Source organism: Halichoeres trimaculatus, unplaced genomic scaffold, assembly GCF_033239565.1.
Source record: "Halichoeres trimaculatus isolate MK-OKI-2021-1 unplaced genomic scaffold, fHalTri1.1 fHalTri1_scaffold_7, whole genome shotgun sequence".
Taxonomy (NCBI): domain Eukaryota; kingdom Metazoa; phylum Chordata; class Actinopteri; order Labriformes; family Labridae; genus Halichoeres; species Halichoeres trimaculatus.
Genome location: NW_027437185.1, coordinates 30,574,829 through 30,597,963, shown reverse-complemented (window position 1 = coordinate 30,597,963; position 23,135 = coordinate 30,574,829). Strand labels below are relative to the sequence as shown.

Below are 23,135 nucleotides of genomic sequence, written 5' to 3'. Positions count from 1 at the left end.
GAAAACATCTTCGAGCAGACAGCTCATATCAGGTTTAATGAAAAGTAAACTCTTCCTGTCTGGCTGTTAATATTAGAAATTAAAGCCAGTCCAATCCAGACAGTTCATTACACCAAGCACTCAGTTGACCACTGCAGTGATACATCAGAGGTCATTCTCATTCACATAAATTTTCATGCCTCTGTTCACAGCTTGTGTCTAATTATAGCAGCCTTAAAGTGTTTGATACTGCTGTTTTCCTACTATAATTAATCCTTCAGCTGTGTGTTGGTCAAACCAAATCTGTTCACACCCTCAGAGCATATTTAATGTTTTTATAACTGACAGCAAGAGGTCAGGTCAAATGATGATCCTTTTCCAGGATCCATGAGAACTCTGTGAGCTAGTTTCAATTGCAAAAACAGATACTGTTCACATAGTCTCACTTTTCTTACTTACCTTCATCCAAAAAAGCTCTTAAAAAGAATCCACCTGCTGCTGAAAGAGTGTAATACCATTTTCTTTTGATAAATTCAGACACCAATTTCTAAAAGTGCTTTTGTTAGTTCTATTGGTCTTTATAATTTGAAAAAAAGTGAGTGCAGCTCTTTTTTGTAGGGAATGACAGGAATTTCTCTTGTCACAGCCTGCCTACTAAACTTATGGAAGCCCATTTCAGCCAGTAAAAGAAGGGAAAAAAAGTCAAAATTATCAGATGAAAAAGTCATAAATATGAGAAAAAAAGAGAAAGAGTCGAAAATATGCTCACAATCCTTATCTCTATTATATTAAACAGCAGCCAGAGGATACTTTTGAAAAAAAAAAAAACAATACTTCTAGCTCTGCTAGAAGGTGCCTGGCTCAGGCCAAGGACCCTAATAAAGCTACTGCTTCTACTACCTAATACTTATGACTTTTTTGTTAAATAATTTTCACTTTTTATCTTGTAATTATTCCTTTATTATCTCTTAATTTTTAGTTTTTATGTCATAAATATGACTTTTCATTCCATAATATCGTTTTTTTTAATCTCATGTCATTTTTTCATAACTTTGACTTTTATCTCACAATCATGACTTTTTATCTCACAATTTCAACTTTTTCCATCATGATTTTTGTCTTTTTATCTCATAATTTTGACTTATATCTCATAATTATGACCTAATGATCTCATAATTTTTTAAAGTTATTTTTTAATTTAATTTCATTTTTTTTAATTGCCAGAAATGGGCTTCCATAAGTAGTGAACGTATGATCTTTTAGATTTTCCTCTGCCAACAGACGAAGTAGCTACTGGCTATCACCACGTCCAATACCGTGTTATTTAGTGATCTCTGTACGCAGTCTGAAAAGTTGTGGTATTTGACGTTGTAGATTACCAGTAAGGGGTGTGCACTCTGTTTCACAGACTGTCTTGTTGAATGGGTGGTTCCGCTGGAGCTCTGCCCTCCTCTGACAGCTCACCAGCCTGCTTGAGTCCGCCTTCACTGTCACCGACAAGCTGAGCGTAGGTCAGCTGCTGTAGTAGCGCCTACCTACACAGCAGAAACACTTCGCTTGTTCAAAGCGAGCACGTAAAGCGAACTGTTTCTGTCGCGAAGCGCGGGCACGACGTCGCGAGCGCGTGCTTGCCTGCCTCAGCTAAAACGTCCCGCTTCCCCTGACTGCTCTCATTGCAGTCCAGTCTGCGGAGCGGAGCGGACTGACAGAGGGACGGGTCTCGGTGCTCATACAAGGATATTACCTACTTCGTACACTTCTTCCTGCAGCAGAGGACCTGACAGGAACCGTTCTTAGCCTTTAGTGGACAATGTTTCTCCTGCAGTACACAGGTAAGAGCTCCAACTGTCTCAACGGTCTAATTTTTAGAGCAGAAATGTTATTTTTCAGGTCCGTTACACGCGTAGACTGTCGGTACTTGTGTTGCCGCAAGCTACAGTTTCTCTCTGGACCTCTTTGGGAATTTAGGCACAATTTGCTGCGTATTTCTCCATTGGCTGATATTAGTTACGCCGCGGTTTGAGAGATATTCAGACCGGGTTTAGTCCGTTAATTGTCGGGCGTATACCAGCTGATGAGACCGCAGAAGAGGAGCTGTGCCGACTCCATCTGCCTCAGAATTTGATGTGAAACGGTGCTTTATGATAATGAATGTCAATAGTAGTGTATTGAACACTGTAACACCAGCTTATCTGCACAGTAGAAAGGAGTGGATGCTGAAATGTTGGCTGAAACCTTTACTGCAGCTGTTTATGGATGAAGTTTGACTGAACCTGCGGTGACGCTGGATCCTCTGATGCATGATTTCCTCTGCTCGGTTTCTGTTTGATTTGGGCAGCATCATCGACATGAGAGACTCTGTTCTATCATATATTCAGCATATCCTGCATGATTGTCTGATGCAGGTGATGAATTTAACAGAAACATGGTGTTTTAAATGAACGTTTCCTCTGGACTCAGGATGAAATTAAGCGAGGATGATGTTTGAACTCTTCCGTTAACCTGCTCACTCTGCTCACCAGCTTTCTCTGTTTATAGTCATGGTACATTTACCACAGATGTATCTCAGCTATTCTTCTTGTGTTCACAGTCTGTGACCAGAGCTTTTCTGAAGTCCATAAAAGCAACGATGTGTTCAAGATTAGTCCCATGGGTGGCACAAATAAGCTGTTTGTCACTGCAATAAGCATGCTGGCAACAAAACAACCCTCATGTTCACCTTCTCTGCTCACCTGTCGTCCATATCCTCCAAACATGCTTTGAGTCAAATTTGCTCAACAGGGGTTGAGTGCCTGAGAAAACCTCCATCAAGCTCCACGACAGCCATTCACCCCCACACTGTCCTGCTCCTCTCTGATCAATGGACAGAGCATCCTAAGATAGCCTTTAATGGTGAGAGGGGGGAAGCACTTTGCTCCGATCTGTCAGAGAGGAAAGATTTAAAGGTTGTGCGCAGAGTGCTTAAGAAGGTGCTGAAATGCCTCAGCTCTCTTTGGCAAAGAATGAGGGAGCTGCAGAAGACATCACTACACAGAGCAAACTTACAGCCCTGGGAGATAAGTGGTTAAGTGATCAGCTGATGCAACTTTGTGGTTACTTAGGAGTTTTATGGCTGTAGCTGTTGAGGAAAACAAAGCGAGCAAGCGATAAAAGCATAGAACAAAGTCACATTTTGTAAAGTCAGCTTACAACCTCCATGAAAGTGTAACTAAGCAGTAATTTATAGTTGATACAAACCCTGAGAAGCTGCAGTGAGGAGAATCCATCATCACTTGAAAGCTTGAGTACTTCCCATGAAACGAAAAAGGCAGTTGGCTCCTGTCTCTTCCATGCTCAGGACAAACTCTCACAGCAGCCCAATGACTCAGCCTTCTTATTGGTATTCTGCACTTCTGCTGTCACCTGACTGCCTGAGCTAAGCTAAGCTGACAGACACCTGGAAGCTCTTTAGCTCTCTGAAGGCAGGTTTTTACCTTCAAATGTGAAAAATACAACTCTGGAAGTGAGTTGGTTGTCTCTTAAATTATCTCACTCATCACTAATATCAGATACAGAAAAGAGAGCCACATACTTTGATTTCTTGAACGAAAAGACAATGAAAACAAACATGATTCCCTTCAAATTTAAGATGTCCTTTTAAATTTCATGACGTTTTGACTACTTGTAGCAACTAATAACATAGCCGTTTTGTCTAAAGCTGTTTGGTCTGATGTCTTTTGGTACGATGCTGTTTTGTGTGAGGCTGTTTAGTCAGACGCCATTTGGTTGGACACTGTTTTGTCTGACAAATGACAGAAGTTTTCCTGATAACTGATACTTGAGACCTGAGGATGTCCTAAAATATACACTGTACAAAGTGGCAAACTTGGTTTGTCTTGGTCAGATACGAACGTAAAAAAGTACCAAATAATTCTTATTTGATTGATTGAAAAACAGGAGCAGGCTTGGTTGAAAGTCTCTGAGGAGACAAGTTTTGAATGTAACGGGCTATCACTGAGTCCGACTGTGTTTTCCTCAGTGGAGTTTTGAACCTGATAGAGAGGAGGGAGGAGCTGGGCAGGGACAGAGCCAGGGAAAAGATGGAAGTTCTCTGTGCTCCTCTCTTTCCTCCACCCCTTCATTATCCCCAGGGAGACCTCCGGGAACATGGGTCGGAGGTTCAGGTGGTCGGGGGGTCGGGGGTTCGGGGGGTCGGAGGTTCGGGGGATCGAGGATGAGATCGTAGGGAACAGCCAGGCAGGGCTGGTGGAGGTGGATTACCAGGGAGAGGCAGCAGGCATTGATTGTGATCTCCAAAGCTTTCACACACTCTCCTGTCATGCTTTGGAAACCACAGCTCATTGTTTTTCAGCTGCTCTTTTGGACTTTCGGTCTTTAAATGAACGAGCTCTCTACTCCGCATGCGCAGTACCGCACTAATGCGCGTTCGCCCCTCAGCTTGTCAAAAAAGTCCAGCGGCGAGACTCGGGCGTTCACGCGGCGCGTGACAGGCCATTCCCGTGAGTAAATTCGCATGTTCGCGTTTGGTGTGGCCGCGGCATAAGCCACCTAAAATGCCCGATGACTTTCAAAATAAAACAAACCACGTCCAAACCAAATCGTATTTAACTTGACCACGGCAACAGACTGAACTAATGAACAGAGCCAGCCCAGAAGTCAACAAGCAAATATATAGCCCTTCAGTGCCTGGTAACGTGATATAGAGAAATATAATTTTTGTGTTTGTGATAAGGTTGAATTTTACAGGTGTGCATTCTAACGCAAACAACATGTTCGTTTTAAAACCTAAACACATCTCCTGGTGGAAAAGCAGTGTGTGGATGCTTCCTGAAACCACTCTTTATGAGATGCTTGACTGCTTTTGTCACATCATTCCCCTTCATGTGGCGCGACCACTGTGCCACACCATCTGGTGTTTGAAACCATTGCTTTAATAACTTGATTGTTTCATTGCCTCAGCGTTCATCCTGAATCTGTGTGGCAGCCTAATGTCAGGGAATGATCATTGTTTATTTCTGTGTCTAACGCTCACTTGGATGTGCCCTGCAGAAACTCCATTTACCTTGGTGTAATTGTTCAGTGATTGAGTAACTGTTGCATTAAAGTGAGTCGAAGATCTGTTCTGGTTGAAGAAAAGTATATTAGCTTGTGTTCAAGATCCCCACAAGGATCAGCAGAGTTGGCAGCGGCAGCAGTTAAAGCAGCCATCTGGTATTGAGTAGCTGAGAGAGCTTGGCAGCCTGAAGGCAACCAGCTCTGGAGCTCCAACAATATCAGTGACAGAGCTCTTCATTTCTAATCACTTTCATGATGCACAGCCACACAGGGAACTTTGAAAATGGAGCAAAGGACTCAGCAACAGCATATTCAGGAGCTTCAAGAAGGATGAAGTGAGCCATCAGCTTTTTTCTGTATGAGCTGAGTACGAGCGGTGTGTGAGACAGGAGTGAGGCTGCAGTGCTGCTGTGTTAAACCCAGCTGACAGTGGCTTTGAGCTCCAGAGACCAAAGAAAAACAGTTTGAGGATTAAGCTGCTCATCAGGAACTTTTTTACCTTCACCTTCAATGACATAGAAAAAGTGTGACTTATTTCCACTCATCCCTGTTTACTTTGACAGCTACAGAAGCATAAACTACAACACCAGAGACATTTATATCATATGTGACATGATCTACTAGGTTCAACAGAAGTCCTTTAGCATTAAAACAAGAAGTTTCTCCTCCCCTGTGCTCTGAAGTTCACATTCATCCCACTTTTGTATCCAGTTTGAAATGTCACTTGAACTGAATCAGTTCAGCCTTTTTATAGTAGATAATTATAGAGACTTAGTTTCTACATAACATGTGAGTCACTGTTGGAAGAGGTGCTGTTTCAGTCTCTAAACAGGAGTTTCAGCTCTTATTACAAAGTTTTCTTCAGAGAATAAAAGAGCAGAATTTGTGTAGACAACTTTTCTTTTGGTGGTTAGAGTTTCTAAAATAACAGTGATTCCTCTAAACCTGGCTACAAAGCTCCTTGGATATTAGAGATTAAATTGTCTACTGATAACTGGTTTGTAACTCCACCTATTATTTTTCCTTTTGTTCTGCTTTTCAACAATTTGGGTAGTTGTTACAGCTCTGAGGAAGATAATCTTGGGATAATACGGCTAGAATTGCTCATTAATGTGTTGTTGGTTCTTGTTTCCTTCACTGATTGAGGACAGAGATGGTACGGGGACATGTCAGCCTCACTTTGTCTGATAACCAGAGTTACTTTTCTGCTTCTTTTTATGAGGTTTACCATGTGTTTGTGATGTTTCATAAGAAAAGTAAACATAAAAAATCAAACTTTGAGAACTTTTTGGCTTCTTACAGATATCCTTAAAGCTGACTGACTGACTGTCAGTCGTTGCAAACTGTCAGCATGTCAGACATACCTGACAATCTGTCAGACCTTTACCACTTTAAAATGAAAGAGCAACAACCCAGCCAACCTGCTGGACTTGTGCTTATGTTTGTGTTTTAGTAATGAGGGACTCACAGCTATCACTTTAATGTGCAGAGACGAGCAGAGCTGTATCTCCCCCTCTGTCCTGCTTTAGTTTGCTGAGGTGAGGACATCCTCCTGAAACATTCACAGCAGCGCTGCGCCTGTCCTGCTGTAGGTGCTCCCCTTGAGAAAGAACAAACCTGAGTCTTTATTTTTTATTTATTTTCTATATTTTGGCATTTTCTTCCTCACCAGCTGTGCCAGGAGAAGTAATTGGAAGTAGCAGAGCACCCGGTGTGATGGATCACCACTGGGATGCAGGATTCTACTGTTGTACCTCTCTGGAGTTGCCGCGTCCACTGCTGCTTCTGGGATTGTATTACAATGAGCTCTCTGCCTCAGCTCTGGATGATAAATGAATCCACTAAATCAAACTTTTATTTAGAAGTTGCATGGTGTCCAGATTTTCTTGTTTTAATATCATAGGAATTGCTTATTGCATGTACTGTGGATGTTTTTATGAAGGAGCTGAATTTATTGCAGGAAACTTGAAGACATTTATTAGACCTTTGCTGCTGCCCTGTGAATATACGACAGAGCCGAAGTTTGCCCTCTTGGTTGAAATCTGTTCTCACAAACATTGGTATGTTGAACGTTTCCTGGAAGAGAAAATGGAGGAGGCTGAGAGCGTGGTTCAGCAGTTTCGACCAGAGAACTGTGGTGTCCGCTGAGATTGCCTGTCTAGAAGGCAGCCATCGCTCCACTGTAATAGAGACTGAGGGCCAAGATTTATGTGGCTCTGACTCTGGAAGAAGGAATGGCTTGGAGGAGGGGGTGGGGGGTTGAAGGAGCATGAAAACAAAGTAGAAGCAGAGTGGAAGGAGAGGATGTAAGCATGAATGCATTATTAATGGAGCTGCAGACGTTCTCTGTATGTTCTCTGAGTGAAGGAATGAAACAAAGTGTTTTCATGGGTTAGTGTGTAGAGCATGTCTGCAAGACAAAGAAGTTCATATTCTGAAGCATGTTTAACTCAAAGCTCAGCGCTCTGAGCAGAGAGAGCAGAGAGAGTGGTGGTCAGCACAGAATTTTCCATTTGCAAACACATTTTTGTGGCAAATTTTACATGGAGAGTTTTTTTTTTCCATTTTGCATCAACAAACTCAGACTCAAAGATCCCCGCTGTGCAGAACCTTTCACTGCAGGGCAGAAAAAACACACAATCTCAAATGTCATTGGGAGTGCTCTGAAAGGTTTGGTGTGGGAGCTCAAAGGAAGCCCTGTACTCACATGTTTACTGCATGAGCCCGGCCAAAGTCAGAGCCCCTTCGCCGCCGCTGGATAAATGCGGGGCTTTCTCTGCGCTCAGCACATCTTACTGGCCAATATTTGTTCTGTGGCTTTTCCCCTGCCGTTTCCTGAGGAATCAGAGGTCAGCATTCACAGGAGGATGATACAACACCAGTGTAACATTTTGGCCATGGGTGTGGGGTGTAATTTTCAGTCAGGTTCTTTAAATTATGGCTCTGGCTATTTTGGACTGGAGGAATGCTGGCTGAGGTCAAGCTTTGGGTTAACTTCAGAGGCCTCTCAGTGACACGGTCAGGGCAGGTTGAATTGAGGACATCCACTTTGAGGGCTCAAGTCTAACACTTGACTTTCTTTGATGACAGTGAAGTTTGTTGAGGAAACCGATCATTTCGCGCAGCATGTTACTCTTAGGCTACTATCCTTTGACCTCTCAGTCTCCCATAGTTACCCATGTGAATATACCGTGAGTTTGATGAATGACCCATCATAAATTAATTTAATTTGCTCTAAATTTTGTTATATAGTATCTAGTATTCTTAAGTGACAAAGGATCATTTGCATCTCCCTAGCTGCTGCCCAAAAATGATTTCATTGAGACGCTGCCTGGATAAAGTGACAGGCATTGCAGGGGACTCATCACATTTAGCCACACATCACTTGACCCTCTGCCCTCAGCCATAAGGTACCACAGCATCAGAAGTAGGATCACAGTATTGTTGAACAGCTTCACTCCAAAGGCTGAGGCTGCTAGATGGACATTTCATCTGATTGTATTGATTTTTACTTGCATTATGCATCAACATAGGACACTTGAAAAGGTGGAGTTTTCTTGAGTTTGAAAAATCCTCCTGTATGAAAGCTTGAATCTGGTCACTGAGTCTACCTTTAGTCTTTTTTGAGAGCTTTTTCTTGCGCTTCATTAACTGCTGTTCAGGAAAAAGCACCATTAGTAGCTGCAGCTGAAGCTCAAATTACTCTGTCAGCCCTCAGGCAAGTGTCAGTGAACTTTGGGGGATAATGTACAACAGATGCTTGGAGGAAACTAAAAAGCACAGATCACACTGAAGCCATTCAGGTTTAACTCTGTACATTGGCGATCAGAACTTCTGTATTTAGTGCCAACTTCCAAGATTGGGTTAAAAATATTTGGTTTAAAATGAGATGACGCTCCAAACCCTCACCTCTAATATTTATCAGGAAACTTTCCTCTATTCAGAAAACATCAAAACTAGTGCTGTCAGGGATTAAAAAAATAATCTAATTAATTACAGGATTTGTAATTAATCAATCTAATTGATCGACTTTTAATCTCTTATCTGCTTAAGGTCCCCAAATAAAGAATTTGAATTCTGGGGCATTAAAAAATTGTAGTGCATGACTGATCAAATGAATACATGAAGAAGATACGTTTTTTAAATCAGGCGGAGGCAGGGCCCTGCTCGTAAACTACTGTGGGTGAGAGTGGTGTGGTCTTTGGATGAGAGCTCAGCATGGATATGAGGAGAAGATGTGAGATGACAGAGACATAGCGAGACGCTGCAAGTCAGAAAAGTTCAGGCAGCTCACGCTCCAACTGAGGATGTGTTGCGATCATGAGAGGATCATGGAGAGGATCAAAGGGTAGAGCGCCCGAGATGAACGCCATAAAACGAAAAATACATTTTCGTCTGTTTTTTTGGATCAAAAACAGGAAGAGAGACATAGAAGAGGGTCCACTCTTCTTAGGTAGTTTTGGTGTTTACATCATCATAGAAAAAAATATTATTTGGGTCTTGAAAGATCATTCAAGGTGCTCTGAAAATGGCTGGCAGCCAATGAGTTAATCTTGTGTTAATTTGTATAACGCATTAACTTGTAGTATAATTAATGAGTGACAGCCTCAATGTTGATATCATTGAGCACCTTTCGATTTGTTTCTAGATGTGTCTTCAAACTAAATGTTTGTCTGTAGCTTCTAGAGCCATCCGTCGTCTCTTTCTTCAATCCATCAACACGGTTATTGAGATGATCTGTCCTGGAAGCTGACTGTGGTTCCTCGTGGAGGCGGTGGCCTTAAGGCTGTACGCTGACAACAGCTGACTTAACATCATGGCACTGAACACAGCCATTACAGACAGGGACGTAATTGGATTCACAAATCAGCCATGGCCCTGGGTTTATAGTGGCACCGGGCTTTATGGGTCATATTTCAGAGACTGGTGGGCAGTTTGTCAGAGTGAGGCTGGGTTTAATGTTGAACTGGTGCTGGAGAGGAGCTCTTCTTCTGCTTCAGAGAGGTAAGGAGGCAGTACTCTGTGACCTGTGTTTCCTGAAGACAGTCTGATCAAATATTAAAGCTTCAGAGTTAATGGATGACACAGCTTTTTACATGTCCATGGTAGAATTTGTCATCCATGACTTTGCAATTTTACAAACACGTTCTTTGACTTCATCTTGTTTTATTTCACTGTGAAAGCTTCTGCTTATAAACATTTAAGTCTTTACATATTCCATTCTTCCTGTGCGATATTTCCTTCAAGGCAGAAAAATGAAAACCCCCACAGTCACAGAGAGGTTGATGATAAAGTGTGTGTGTTTTCAGACTTGTTGGAAGGAAAATCATCTTTGAGCTGAAAAGTCCTGCAGGTTCTCAGTCACGCCCTCTGTGTCTGTCTCAGCAGAAGTCAGGGAGATGGATCAATGTAAAGACTAATTACTGTGTTCCGGTTGCGGTTGGCACGAACAATCGGCATTTTCTCGGCCTCCTGTGAGCGTCCTCAATGCTCCCCCCAACTGACGAGCATTGAGCTTTAGCTTGTTAGTGAGGTCTCTGGACCGAAGCTGTGCTGGGAGAAAATTAGTCCGGACTCCAGGGGAGGCAGACAGAGGCTCAGTGTAGCTCAGCTCAGACCCACCAAGAGCAAAACTCAGGGTCCCACAGCATTTTGTGGGCTTTATAGCACCCCCTGGTTATTAAGTAATTGGTTCTCTCAGAAGTGGGGTGGATCGGATCAGTCATATGTCTTCTCTTGTAACAACTCCAGGATGAGATCATTCGTATACAAGAATGAGCACTAAGTTAATGTTAAATCAACTAAACTTTATTTATAGAGCACCTGATAACCACCTGAAAACATTAGTGGGCTCAGCCTCCCTACATTACGAGACTGTAGGCATGACAGACAGGCCTGCATGCTGGGAGTGCAGAGATCTAGCACTTTAAGATATGATGCTACCGTTAAGAGTTTTGCAGGTGACAAGAAGGATTTTTGATTCTGTTCTGGATTTTCATTGGGATCTGATTTAGAGATGTGATCTTTCTTTTCTGTCATTACTCAAGCTGCTGTGTTTTGGACCAGCTGAAGAAATCGTTATATGCTTCTCTGGAACATTTAGTAAGCCTCTACAAAATTCAGCAGCAGTGTGTTTGGGTCATTTTGATATATCGTCTCTCTGAAAGTCCAATATGTTGTGACAATAAATCCTCAGCATTAGTTTGGTTGTGAGCCTAGATTTCTTCAGCAGGGGGAAAATGTCCAACATGAGAATGATGAATTCTCCCCCTGAGGGTCGTTGGACAGTCTGACATATTTTACAGTGAAGACATGTTTAAATCATCAGATCAACTCGATTCAGTCACAAGTCAAGTGACACAGGTTGATGCCAGGTTTGGTTTCATGTTGCTCTAAAAGACCCTGAAGAGTGAGAAGGATGATGTTAAGATTATAACAGAGGCATTATTCTCTTAGATTGCTTCATTGATTTGACACAATAAAATAACTTTATCTCATTAGCTTAGCAACTACACAACTTTCTGGAAGGCCGGTCAATGATTTGAGTCTGGTCCACGAGTCGCTCATTTCACTCCAACACTGATTGGTCTCTACAAGAGAAGTGTTGTGTCCTCTTATCTAAAACTTATTTCTCTCAGAGATGATGCAGAAGAACTTTTAGCTCAAAGTTTTGTCCATGCAGTGTTGGTTAGTCTCAGTTCTTGGGTACAACTGTTTGTAAAGAGGGACGTGTTGGTAACCAGACAGCAGCTCCTGGTGAAAGGTTACTGAGGAAACTCTGGTCTCTCCTCACGGTGTTATTTCATTTTTAAAAGCCAGTCTGACATCGCCATCATGTTCCTGTCACACCTTTCTTTCCTATTTCGGCCCTCATCACATTGGCCATTAATAACAGCGTGACTCCAGTTCCCAGGGTGTCTGCTGTGATGACTGATGGATGGATGATGGATGGATGAATTGCACGAGGAAGGACCAGAGAGAGAACTGAGAGAACAAAGCCGGTCTGAGCCTGATCATAGCCTCCGGAGCTGTCCTTTCATATGATCTATGGGGCTTCATTTGTTTGTGCTGTTTTGGTAATTAAACAGGGAAGGCCTCCTCAGTGGAGTCCGGCTGCTGGCTTACTCTCTCCCCCCTAATCTTCCCATAAGACCAGATAATTAATGGTGGAATAACCGGAGAGCCTGCAGTCCCTCTGCTAATGGAAGGGATTCATCTTGTTTACTCAACTTACTTCTTGTTTCTTTATTGGGAGCTCGGCCAGGGTGTCATCACCGTGGTGGTCCGAGGTATTTAGATGTGGCGTCTGTCCAGACAACTAATGGCAGATGATATCGTGACAAGTCCTGGATCAGACATGAATATTCTCCGCGAGGATTTGTCCCTCATCCTAATAGTCTGACTTCATCATTATTTATTTTTGCCAAGCATTAAATGGATTATGAGACTGCTGACAGCTTAAGCATGAGAAGCTCACTTTGTCACCTCATCATTCTTAATTTATGCAGGAGGTAGTGTTGAATATTGTTCTTTTGATATGTTCTGTTAATGTGCATGTTAACGGATAGAGCTGGTAATGTCCCAAATCCTTATAATCACAATAAACCCATCAAAAAAAAGACCAAAGCAGACAGAGTAAACCGTGTCTGCACACTTCCTCACCTGCTTTAACAGTCTGGAGTCTGGAGCACTCAGTATCAAGGCCACAGTTTTCTACTTGATACTTACATTTTCAGAAATGGGTCACAAATGCAAACCTTAATTTGAAAGTACAAATCACATGGCTCTGCAGTCTTTTGCTCAAAGAGGAGGGTTCATTGGGATTTGTTTGAGACTGTTTTCTGCTTTAAATTTGTAGCACTACTGAGTATTTACAGCAACAGGACCATGTTGGTGTGTGAGCTTGTGCGTGGTGGTATTAACTCAGGAGAAAGCACAGTGCCCGTGCTAATCCTTACGACTGAAATCGTTGCCAAGTGCCAGCGTTTGGCTCCTCATTGTTAAAGTAGCTGTTGGATATCAGTGGGATGGAGGAAGCAGCTGCTTTCACAAGACAAGGTACAGTTGGGGATGATTTAACAAAGCTTTCTATACTTTGGCCATGGAAGTTGATCCATTTGTGATGCATTTATTCCTTGTTATTGACAGCTGACAGGCTGGATGTGTCTTGTCACTCACAATAGTTGGACATGTAGCCTCCGGGTAAAAAGTAGAATGGAGAAGTGAGAGATATCCCCGCAGTAGAACTCTTCCTGTGGGCAGATAGCTCCTCAAATCTCCCCCAAAGCAACATTTTGACACCAGCTTTTGAAGGTGTGAGCTGTCAGCATCACCCCTCTGTCCAGACCCTCATTAGCCAAAAACCAGCGCCATGAGAGCAGACCAGAAGGAGACACCTCTATGAAGTTCTCCTGAGAAAAACGCAGAGCTAATTGCAAGTTAGTTGAACAATCAGGGATTCAGTGGGAGAGGACGAGGTGTGGAGGGTCTTAGTGTTGTTTTCTGAAGTGTCTGTTTGAGTGACACAGCACGCGGTGTCTCATTAATGTGGATCCCTGAGAGAATCGAATCCCAGGAGCTGCTTGAAGGTAAACAGAGCAGTGTGGGGCTGAGAGAGATTCCCAAGGTGCCTCACTGTTTACAGTCCTGTTTAATTATATTTGGACACCAAGCTTTGTTAAAACTGTCTGCTCCTGATGTCTCACATCAGCTCTTTAGTTCTTTGTATTTTAATTGTTGCAGTGTTTTAATCTGTGTTTCTAAAAGGAAAAAACATGGAGAACTGCTCAGACAGCTGGCTCCAAAACAGTGATTGGCAAACCATTGATTTCTAAACTGGAGACTTTGCTCTGAGGATCTGGTATTTCTGTGGGTGGAGCTGATACAATCAAAGAAGATACAGTTTGGTTGAAGCCGTCTTATTGAGACTCCATCAAGAGATTTTTGTGAACATGCATGTTTATGTTAACTGCTGTTTCATAGATCAGAAAATAAATTGCTTTGACTCACTTCTTGTAGACTAAAATCTACTTTGTAATTTCCTAATGTGAAGTTCTCTTTATGAAAACTTCCTCTTGATCAGTATTAAGAAAAAAAACACATGGTCTCTTGACTTTTTGTTTGATATTTCTCTTTCAGTATGCTTCGTGTGAGCCACAGCAGTTTTCTGTCTCACACCTCACCCTCTCCAGTAAAGTCAAACAGAGACTGTAGTTTATAACAGTCATAAAATGATGACAGAAATGCTTCTGGTGCAGTAAAGCTCTGTAATTAAGTGTCACATTCATTTGCATTGCCGTAACTCCTCTGGAGCTGCTCCAGAGTAACACAGACATGTTATCTCCTCACATCGGGCAGCAGAAACATTGTTCCAGTTGTACATAAGACAGAAATCTTCAAAATCTAATCAGGAGTTTGTTGCTGTGTTGGCAGTTTTGAAGTCATTTGATGTTATTTTTCGTAAGACTGCAGGTTACCTTTAAGGAAACAACAACTGAGCAGTTTTCATCTCATATTCAAAGCTCTTCTTCTGGCTTACAAAACAGTGACAAGAACGGCTCCTGCTTACCTGGGGTCCCTCATCCAGGTCTTCACTCCTTCTCATCCACTACACTTTGCTTATGAAAGACGCCTGGTGCTCCCAGCCCAGTGTGGCTTCGAATCTCTAGCCAGACTCTTCTCCTCTGTTGTTCCCAAATGGTGGAATGAATTACCCAACACTATAAGGTCCACAAAGTCCCTTTCTACTTTTAAGAGATGTCTGAAGACTCATCTGTTTGGGAAAAAATAAAGCACTTAATCTGACCCTTTCCTCCTCTTTTGCCTCAGGGGTAGAATGAGTCAGACGGTCCAAGACTCAGCTCTTAGTGAATTTTCTGCACTAATCACTGACGATGTTGAAGGTTGAACTATATTGTAGTTGTTGTAGCAGTTGATTGTGTTAGTTGGCTAGATTATTCTACATTGTAAAAAGAAAGAATTCTTGCACTTAATGGCAGCACCTACAGCCAAATAGCTTGTGGCACTCTTGTCCCACTAACTCATGTTTTCCTTCTGTCTAAATTCTTGCTTGTGTTGTTGTTTGCTTTGGACAAAAGCGTCCGCTACTTGAAACTTTATATTTGAACTAGGGAAACAGGTATATTCCACACTTAAACTGACATACTGGATATGTAAATCATTCATCAGATATCTTTTTTGGCTTTTTATGTTTTGTGACAAAATATAGAAATGGTTTCTTGTAGATTAATGTTATGCTGTAGTACATTATCTAGAAAAAAGGAGAAGCTGCTTTCTGCTCTGAGACTGAGTAGTTCACGATGGGCTTCTGGGTATTTAGAGGTCTGACCATGATTGTTTTATTAAGACTGACTCTTTATAATGAAAAGTCTTTACTAATCTGTTTATAAGTCTTCCACAAGTCAGTGGTGCATCAGTAGATTATTTCCTCTATCCCTTTAAAGCCTTTTGTAGTTTTCTGTCTTGACAACCCAGGTCTTAATTTCATTAGTTTTGGACCTTTGCATCTGTTTGACTCGCTGAAGTTTATGTCCTGTATCACAGATTTAATTGTAGACCTTTACAAGATTCTCTTCTCTCAGAACATAGATCATAGAAAGGAACAGATACTCTTCGAGACAGTTACAGCAAGGCAAAAAGCAAGCTGACATTAAAGAGTAATCCAGACTGATTGCGATGTTAGTTTCCTGGACTCCTGGAGCTGCATCCTTCCTCTATGATTTCAGAAAGCATCTCTGTGCCAAGTATGTATTATTCATGAATCCCATGCAGAGCATCAGACATGGGAGGTTTCTCAAAACTGGAGTACAGGGTGTACGGTGTGCCTCTCCTGTAAGACAAGTGCTCTATTGATTGAGAAGGAGCTTGAAATTGATTGTGAAATCACTGAATCACTCTGGTTAAAGTGATGTTCCTACTCCCTCATTTTACGATAATGCATTACACAATGTGCGGTTATTCTGTGGCAACCTGGTGTCCTTTTTCTTCTTTCACTTTATCGCATTTTGGAGATTTTTTTTACACATTGGTGAAAAGGAAGGGTATTACTTTATGACATTAAGAAAGCAACCCACCGTAATCATTTCTCAGCCTCTGATATAAGAAATCCTCTCACTATTCAGTGCATTAGATCTCTAAATGGCCGTGTGGAAGTGGGACTCTTTATTCATTATGTTGGTTGAATGGTCGCTGTTGGGCCTGGTTGCATCCTCTATAGCCGGATAAGTGTGATCTATGGACAGACTAATCGTCTTTGTCCTGATGGCCGCTGTGGCCGGACATTCACTGTCTGCAAAGGTCATTTCCTGTCCTGTTTCTGTGGATCCATCAGGGGAGCTGCAGCACAGCTCAGAGAAATACTGTCCATGATGTTATTTAGATATCATTGTTTGGTTTATTTGCTGAATTACTGAAGCTAATCTCTGGAGAGAGACAGAGAGAGCTTGGAGTTTGGGAACAGCTGGGAATGTATCTGAATCCAAAGAGGCCAGCAGATGGTTTTCAGAGCTCTCAAACTGTCCTGCTGCAGTATGTTAGTCCCACGCTGCTCCTGCACGAGGTCAGAATAGTAAGATGAGGAAATGTAATGCCTGCTTCTTTTGTTGAACTAAAGTTTGGATCTAAAGGAGAAGGTGAGGCTTGTCCTCATTTGTGGTCACTTTTTGTTGACGCAGTTTCATCCCAGAGCTGCTGTCAGGACAAACTGTGAGACTGACCCAACGAATGACATGAATGCAAAGTGGACATATTTTTGACCACACCTGCAGTTTTGTCTCTCTGTTAAATATTTGACAGGACGTGAGATGACTGTGAACTCAATCTAAGTTAATTTAGCTCGTCATGTTGGAAACAACGACTCAGCAGGTTCTCCCTCAAAGCTGAGCCTCCTCCTTTAAGTTGTATCAGATGAATTGTTCCTCATTATTTGGGTCCATTAAAGAGAAATGTTTTATTTGAACTGGATACAGAGGCAGATTCTTCACACACTTAAGTATCCTGGTTGATTTCCAGCCAGTTCTTACTCTTAAGATCTCCATATTTCAGAAAGAGCTGTTGGCTGATACACAAAGACACCAGAGTCTTAAATCTGCTTCCTCCTGGTGCTTGTTGGCATTAAGGATGAGTATAAAGAGGAGAGATGTGATACTTCAGAGGAGACAGTTTTTGAGGAGTAGCCTGCAGATGATGACAGTATCTGAACTTTGTTTACACTGAATGTTGTCACTATAACATGTACTCTGTAAACACTGTATGTGGTATGTGACAGTCAGCGAGTGATATTTTTATTCTAATTGAATCAATTCATCATTCTTTCTTTAACGTGTCTAAACTAAGTGAAAAATGTCCGTCATAATTTCCTCTGGCCCAATGTGACCTCCTCAGATTACTTGTCTTCACTCATGAGAAACATATTATTCACTCCCAGCGAGTGAAAGCCCGCTCCTGTCTGTAGCTCAGTCCCAGTGCACCATGGGATGTTTCCACTGTGAGCCTGATGACAGCGCTGTCAGCCGAACAATCAGTCACACTCAACAGGACGGAGGTTTGCTCCATGCATGGAGTTTGAAAGTAGTTAATCTGACTTTGTTGAGCACAGAGAGTTGAGTCATGCTGCCCGGTGTCACGCTGTCCTCAGATTCTATTACCTGTCTTTTCTTCCACCAGTAATAGGTTTGTGCTTTGTGACTGTTTTGGGACTTGTTTTGTGGAGTTTAGAGCTGGTGCTGCCTGTTTCTCCTGCCTTGATTTGTGTGCAGTGACTCAGCAGAAGAAGGGGCTGTGAAACATTGGTTCAGACTTAAATTATGAACTATTATGGGGAAGTGTTTCTTCTATTAGAGGGAGTTTCATCCCCACAGCTTTTGTGTTGCATAAACTCAAAAATATTTCAAGGATGAGCCAGTGAGAGTTTGTTTTTAAGGATTTGGGAAACACTGTTGGCATTTCTCCCACAAACTGTCAAACAACAGTGACTGACCTTCTTTTTGTGCTGTTTTGACTTGGTATGATTCAGAGCTTCTGCTTTAATAATTTTCTGACAGCCGCACAGTAAAAAGTCCACCGAGGGGTCATGTTATAGAGATGATTCACTTTACCCTCTGTCACCATGTTTCTGTCTTTAAATGAGTCGGAGCTCAGCTTTAGCATGCATCAGCTGAAACCGAGGGCGTCTGAATAAATCAAATAAATCATTGTGTTCCTAAGTGGATGTTTACTTGACTGAGTGCAACCTATTGTGGCCTCGAACACTCCCAGCCTCCCTGAAGGAAAACAGAGATGTTTAGGACTCTTGGCCGCTCTTTAGCTATTCTCTCCGTTTATGCCTCATAATTTAATAAAGCTGCTTCTGGAATTGATTTTTCTGACTTGTTCCCTGGTCAAAGGAGGAAGTTTTGCAGGCTTCACTGAGTAATTCCTTCTGGCCCACTAAAAAGCCTCTTTGCCACAAAAACACGCTCCCTCCCATTTTCCTGTGACAGAACAACAAGAGGCTCCAAACAACAAGAGCTGACATTTTGTGCCACAGGGTCCATTAGCACTCTCATGTGTGACTAAATATTACTTTGCTCCAAATGTTGGCAGGTCTGCACTTAGTAAGGGCAAAAGAGGACAAAAAAGTGTCTTTATGGAAAACGTTAATGTCAGACAATGGTCCTGGATATTTTAGTGTTATGTCACTAAAATGAAGAGATATAACTTTAAAGTTTGTATTTATCTGAAGCCCTAAATTATTTTCACATTCAGAAAGTTGAAACCTTTTATTCTTTAAATCAGTAATATTACATTGACAGATGCCCTGATCTCATTTGGCTGCTTAGACCTTGCTTGGGCGTGTGTATTTAATTGGCAATTGTCTCATCATCTGGCTGGTACAGGCCATGCTCAGTCCCTGCAAGTTTATCCCGTTCTGAGTCCAACAGCACTACACTGATATTTCCCCTGACTGCTTTAAATATTTTCTTCTTCTTTTGCTGTTTAATGCAGTTGCCATTCTTCTTCTCCTGTTATTCAGTCTGATTAGCAAATAGCTATAGGAAGCACTCCAGCCACCATGAAGCAGGAATACTGAATCACAACCAAGCGGCAACCTCCAGTCTAAAAAAATGAGACAATGTAGAAGTGCTAAAATCTGCTTTTTCTTGAGTGTCTGCTTGAGGCTGGCTCCAGAAGTACCGGAAGTCACATACGCACCAAGCCAAAAAATGCCATTTTCACAGCAGAAATTAACCTATTTACAGCCTGGTCCAAAAACTTTTCCAGTCTGAATCTCTAGTTTCACTCTTGGCACACACTGCAGGGGAGTGATTTTTTTTTCTAACTCAGCAGTTAAGAAAAAATTAAGATCACAAGGTCGCCCAATCAGAGCTACAGCTCAGCTCATGTGACTGACGAGTGCTCTTTAGCTGTTAGTATGCAAACTTGAAGCTCTCAAAGAATATTCAATGCCTTTGAAAATCATGACCAATCTCTAGATTGGTTTCTCAATTTCGAGAAAGGATGTCCTGATACAGATATATTTCACTTCCGATCTGATTTTTTCTAGATTTGCTTTACCAATACTGATCCAATACCTTTCTCTGATAAATAATACGTTGGGTGATTCAGGTGTGAATGAGGAATCATATTATTTGTATTAAAGTAAGCACTGTTGGTACCTCCTTGGGGAACACTTAATATCACAAATGTTGGAAGACGCTGTTTTACTATCATTGCTTTCCAAATAGAAGTAGTCCTGCACAGCGGACGTGTTTGCATTGTGGTTTGTTTTACAGCAGCTGTAAGCCTGACGGTACTGAAAACACGTGAAAACTGGATCAGTCCCGATCATATAACAGAATCTGATGCAATCCGATCCTCCAAAAAACAGCCATATCAGGAGTTGATACCGATCAGGGTATTGGATCGAGAGATACCTAGTATCCAGGTCACTTGGTTTTGTAGTTTGGTTTGTCAATGAACAAAAAATAGTGATGAAAAGGGGGGAAAAAGGCATCAAACTGGGTCAGTGTCCAATATTGACACAGCCTGGCTCTGACGCTGTGAATCTCACATCGTCTTGTGATGTGACGAATATCTCGGCTGGAGCTTGAGTTTTAGGTCTTGACACAAAGGGAGTAAAGAGGTCAGCATATATTAGCATTTACTCGGTAAAGACGTCATGCATTTGCGTCATAAAAGGTGGTTCAAAAGCCTTTTTTTAAAAGACTGACCTATATTTGTGATATTGTGTGGACGTCTCATCCTTTCCTGCTTCGCCTATAACTATTATCAAAGGTCCAACAGCTTTTTTCAGAGAGAAGACCGCAGGCTATGATGGGGCATAATGATGACATTCAAGGTAAAGAAAGACCTAAGATAAATAAAGATAAAGCAACAATGCTCACAGCATGCTTCAACCGTAAGAAACAGAATCTTTTAGACCATCACAAGATGAGCTCAATGACATTAGGCACTACACTTGTGGTTTGCGTTAAGTGGGATTTGCTTGAAACCAGCTCACACCTCCTCTGAGTGCGATGATATGAAAAAGGCAGATGTTGGAAGATGGTAGTGATTAAATTGCACAATCACACGCACATCTGCAAGTACTGCCAGGAACGTATGGATTGTGTTGCACTGTGTCATACACACACTTTGTTAATCGTGATCAACATCAGCTCCACACTGAGGACTTCAGCTTTCCTGTACTGCCTTCAGAGCTCTGACTCCTGGAGGATGACAAGCAGCCATCTGCTGTTTCTTCTCCTCAGACCTACACAGCAGCTCCATCCTTAAATAGCATCAAAGGAAAGGCTTGTCTTTTGAAAGAAGGATGTGCAGAACGATCTCACTTGTACTGTCACTCAGACGCTCTGATAACATCCTGATAAAACTTCAGCTGCTCTTAAAACGGAGAAAGGAAGCTGTGTGCACAAGACAAACAATAAATCCACTGAAGGAAAACTCTTAATAAGTACTAATTCGCACACAGGGGAAAATGGCTCTTATCTCATCTTGCTTCAAAACTGAGCACAGAAGATGTTAAAATACGTCAAACTAATACAGTATACTACCACTAAGTTGAGACTCAGGCTCAGTTCCAGTTCAGGATGGACAGGAAACTTATCTCTAGTTAATAGAATTATTTTGATACATAGCCTTTTTAATTTCCTAGTATTTTTCTGATATTCTTTAAATATATTAAAATGTGGAAATTGTACATGATTTACCTCCTGTTGAAAAACTGAGGTAAATCTCTTAACAATCAGAGACCTATGTGCTGAGCACATCTTGTTGCTTTAAAAAGCCATCGTCAATGATGGCAGCTGCTCATCATAAATCTCTGCCCTCCTCTGTTCCAGTCCATTATCTCACTTGGAAAAAGTACAGGTAGTTTGAAGAAAGTGGTAAGGGCTTCAGAACAGGCAGATAAGAGGACAGAAACAGTAGATGGCAGCCAGGCAGTGGAGTGAAGATAGAGGCATAATTAAGAGAAACTTACATTTGAGAGACAGATGGGAAAGAACAAGAGGTGACATGAAATGAGGAACAGGTTTATAGACGGGCAGACTGTGCCAAAGGATAATGATATACATTTAAAGCCTGAGAAGAACAGTCCGTTCCCTCTGTGACCTAATCCCAGTTTGATTAGAAGGAATGACTTTCACCTCACTCTGTGCGAGCACCCCTGTTTTCTTTAAATAGCATCTTTCCCAGGACTGAGAACTTCCTGGTCAGCCGAGGAGTTCATCCTCTGCTCCAGGGACAGACTTGCAGAAGTTTGAGCCACAGTGTCAGAAAGTTTTCAAGTCAATCTCTGGAAGTGCTCGTAACGGTCAGACAGTGAAAGTCAGCCGTGGAGCCGAGTGCGATTTAGAGATGACCACTCTCAGCAGGTCATGGCCTCGCACAGACGCACACATCTCTCTGTGTGTCATTGTTTAGGCCTGTTGGAGCCAGCGAGCCTCTCATTAGCCATTCCTCTGGAACCCCAAAACACATCCACGTAGGCTGGATGTTTATCTGACAGACTGCAAATAGCTTCAGCAGCTATTTAAGGTAAAGGCCAACACTCCCAAAGTCATTAGCATATGAGGGGCTGTGCCAACCATACTGGATGCCATGCTATTCTAATGACACAGCTAGCGATCACGTAGCCAAGATATCCTTTGTACTGCTGCCTAATTGTTGATATCTTGATATGGCCGCACTCTGCATGCATGACAGCATCCTGTCTGACAAAGCTGTGGCCAGATGGTGGATCTTAACCTTTTCACAAACCCTGAGGACAGAAGAAAGAGCATTTCTACTAGAAGCAACCTACAGTTTCATTACATCCTACAGTGATGTTTATAGATTTATTAGTTCAATGCGAAGGATTTTTCCCAGAGGACAATGCACATGCATGTTTAAGCTAACGTGACCTTATCAACTGCAGTTTTGCCGTGTAAACACACACATACAGTCTTTCAGTGACTACATAGTAAAAAAGGCAGAGACCTTTGACAGGAGAAAGCGGATCAGACCTCAAACCAGAGATTCTTGGTGAGTTTAATGGAATAGAGAGGAGAGGATGAGAGATTTAAATAAATTAACCAACAGTGAATCCACAGAGACCTGGAGGAATGACAGAGGGGGTCTGATAAGGAATTTCCTTTGTCATGAATAGTCATGTTAGGAGTGAGGTTTCACCCAAAGTTCAGCAGAAAATGAGCGCCATAATTGCAGGTGAAATGTCACGAACACATACTTAAAATTCTTTGCAAATTCCCATTTTATACAGTTCATGGATCAGTGTGTGTTCCAGCTCTATGCCAGAGTCTTGGTTGAGTTTATGTCTCATGCAGAGATGGTAAAAGTCAACAAATATGCATGAAGTATAAATTAGCATCATTTTGAAATGTCAACGCAACAAGAGGGAATACATTAACCTTCGCCAAAGTCCCAAAAGAAGGGACATGATTTTCCACACACTTAGCGTAATTCAAATTCCGTCAAAGATGCACATTCCTCTGCACGCTGATGGAAATTAAATAATCATGTAACCGTAGAACTGACTAAACTTGGATTGTTTCACCAGTGTTGCTGTTTTGTCGCTAAAA

The 23,135-nt window shown here is 42.0% G+C and overlaps 1 protein-coding gene across 3 annotated transcripts in view; it reads left to right on the top strand.

Annotated features, from left to right (window-relative positions):
- LOC141793342 (ecto-NOX disulfide-thiol exchanger 2-like) overlaps positions 1-23,135 on the top strand; it is a 159,521-nt gene that overhangs the window by 40,987 nt on the left and 95,399 nt on the right. The window contains exon 1 of one of the 3 annotated variants that reach the window (XM_074673965.1): positions 1,630-1,811. The exons of the other annotated variants lie outside the window; for them this stretch is intronic. Within the exon in view, the coding sequence (XP_074530066.1) occupies positions 1,790-1,811 (22 nt within the window). The 5' untranslated portion in view covers positions 1,630-1,789. Of the gene's footprint in view, positions 1-1,629; positions 1,812-23,135 lie in introns of those variants that run through there. 3 annotated transcript variants of the gene reach the window in all.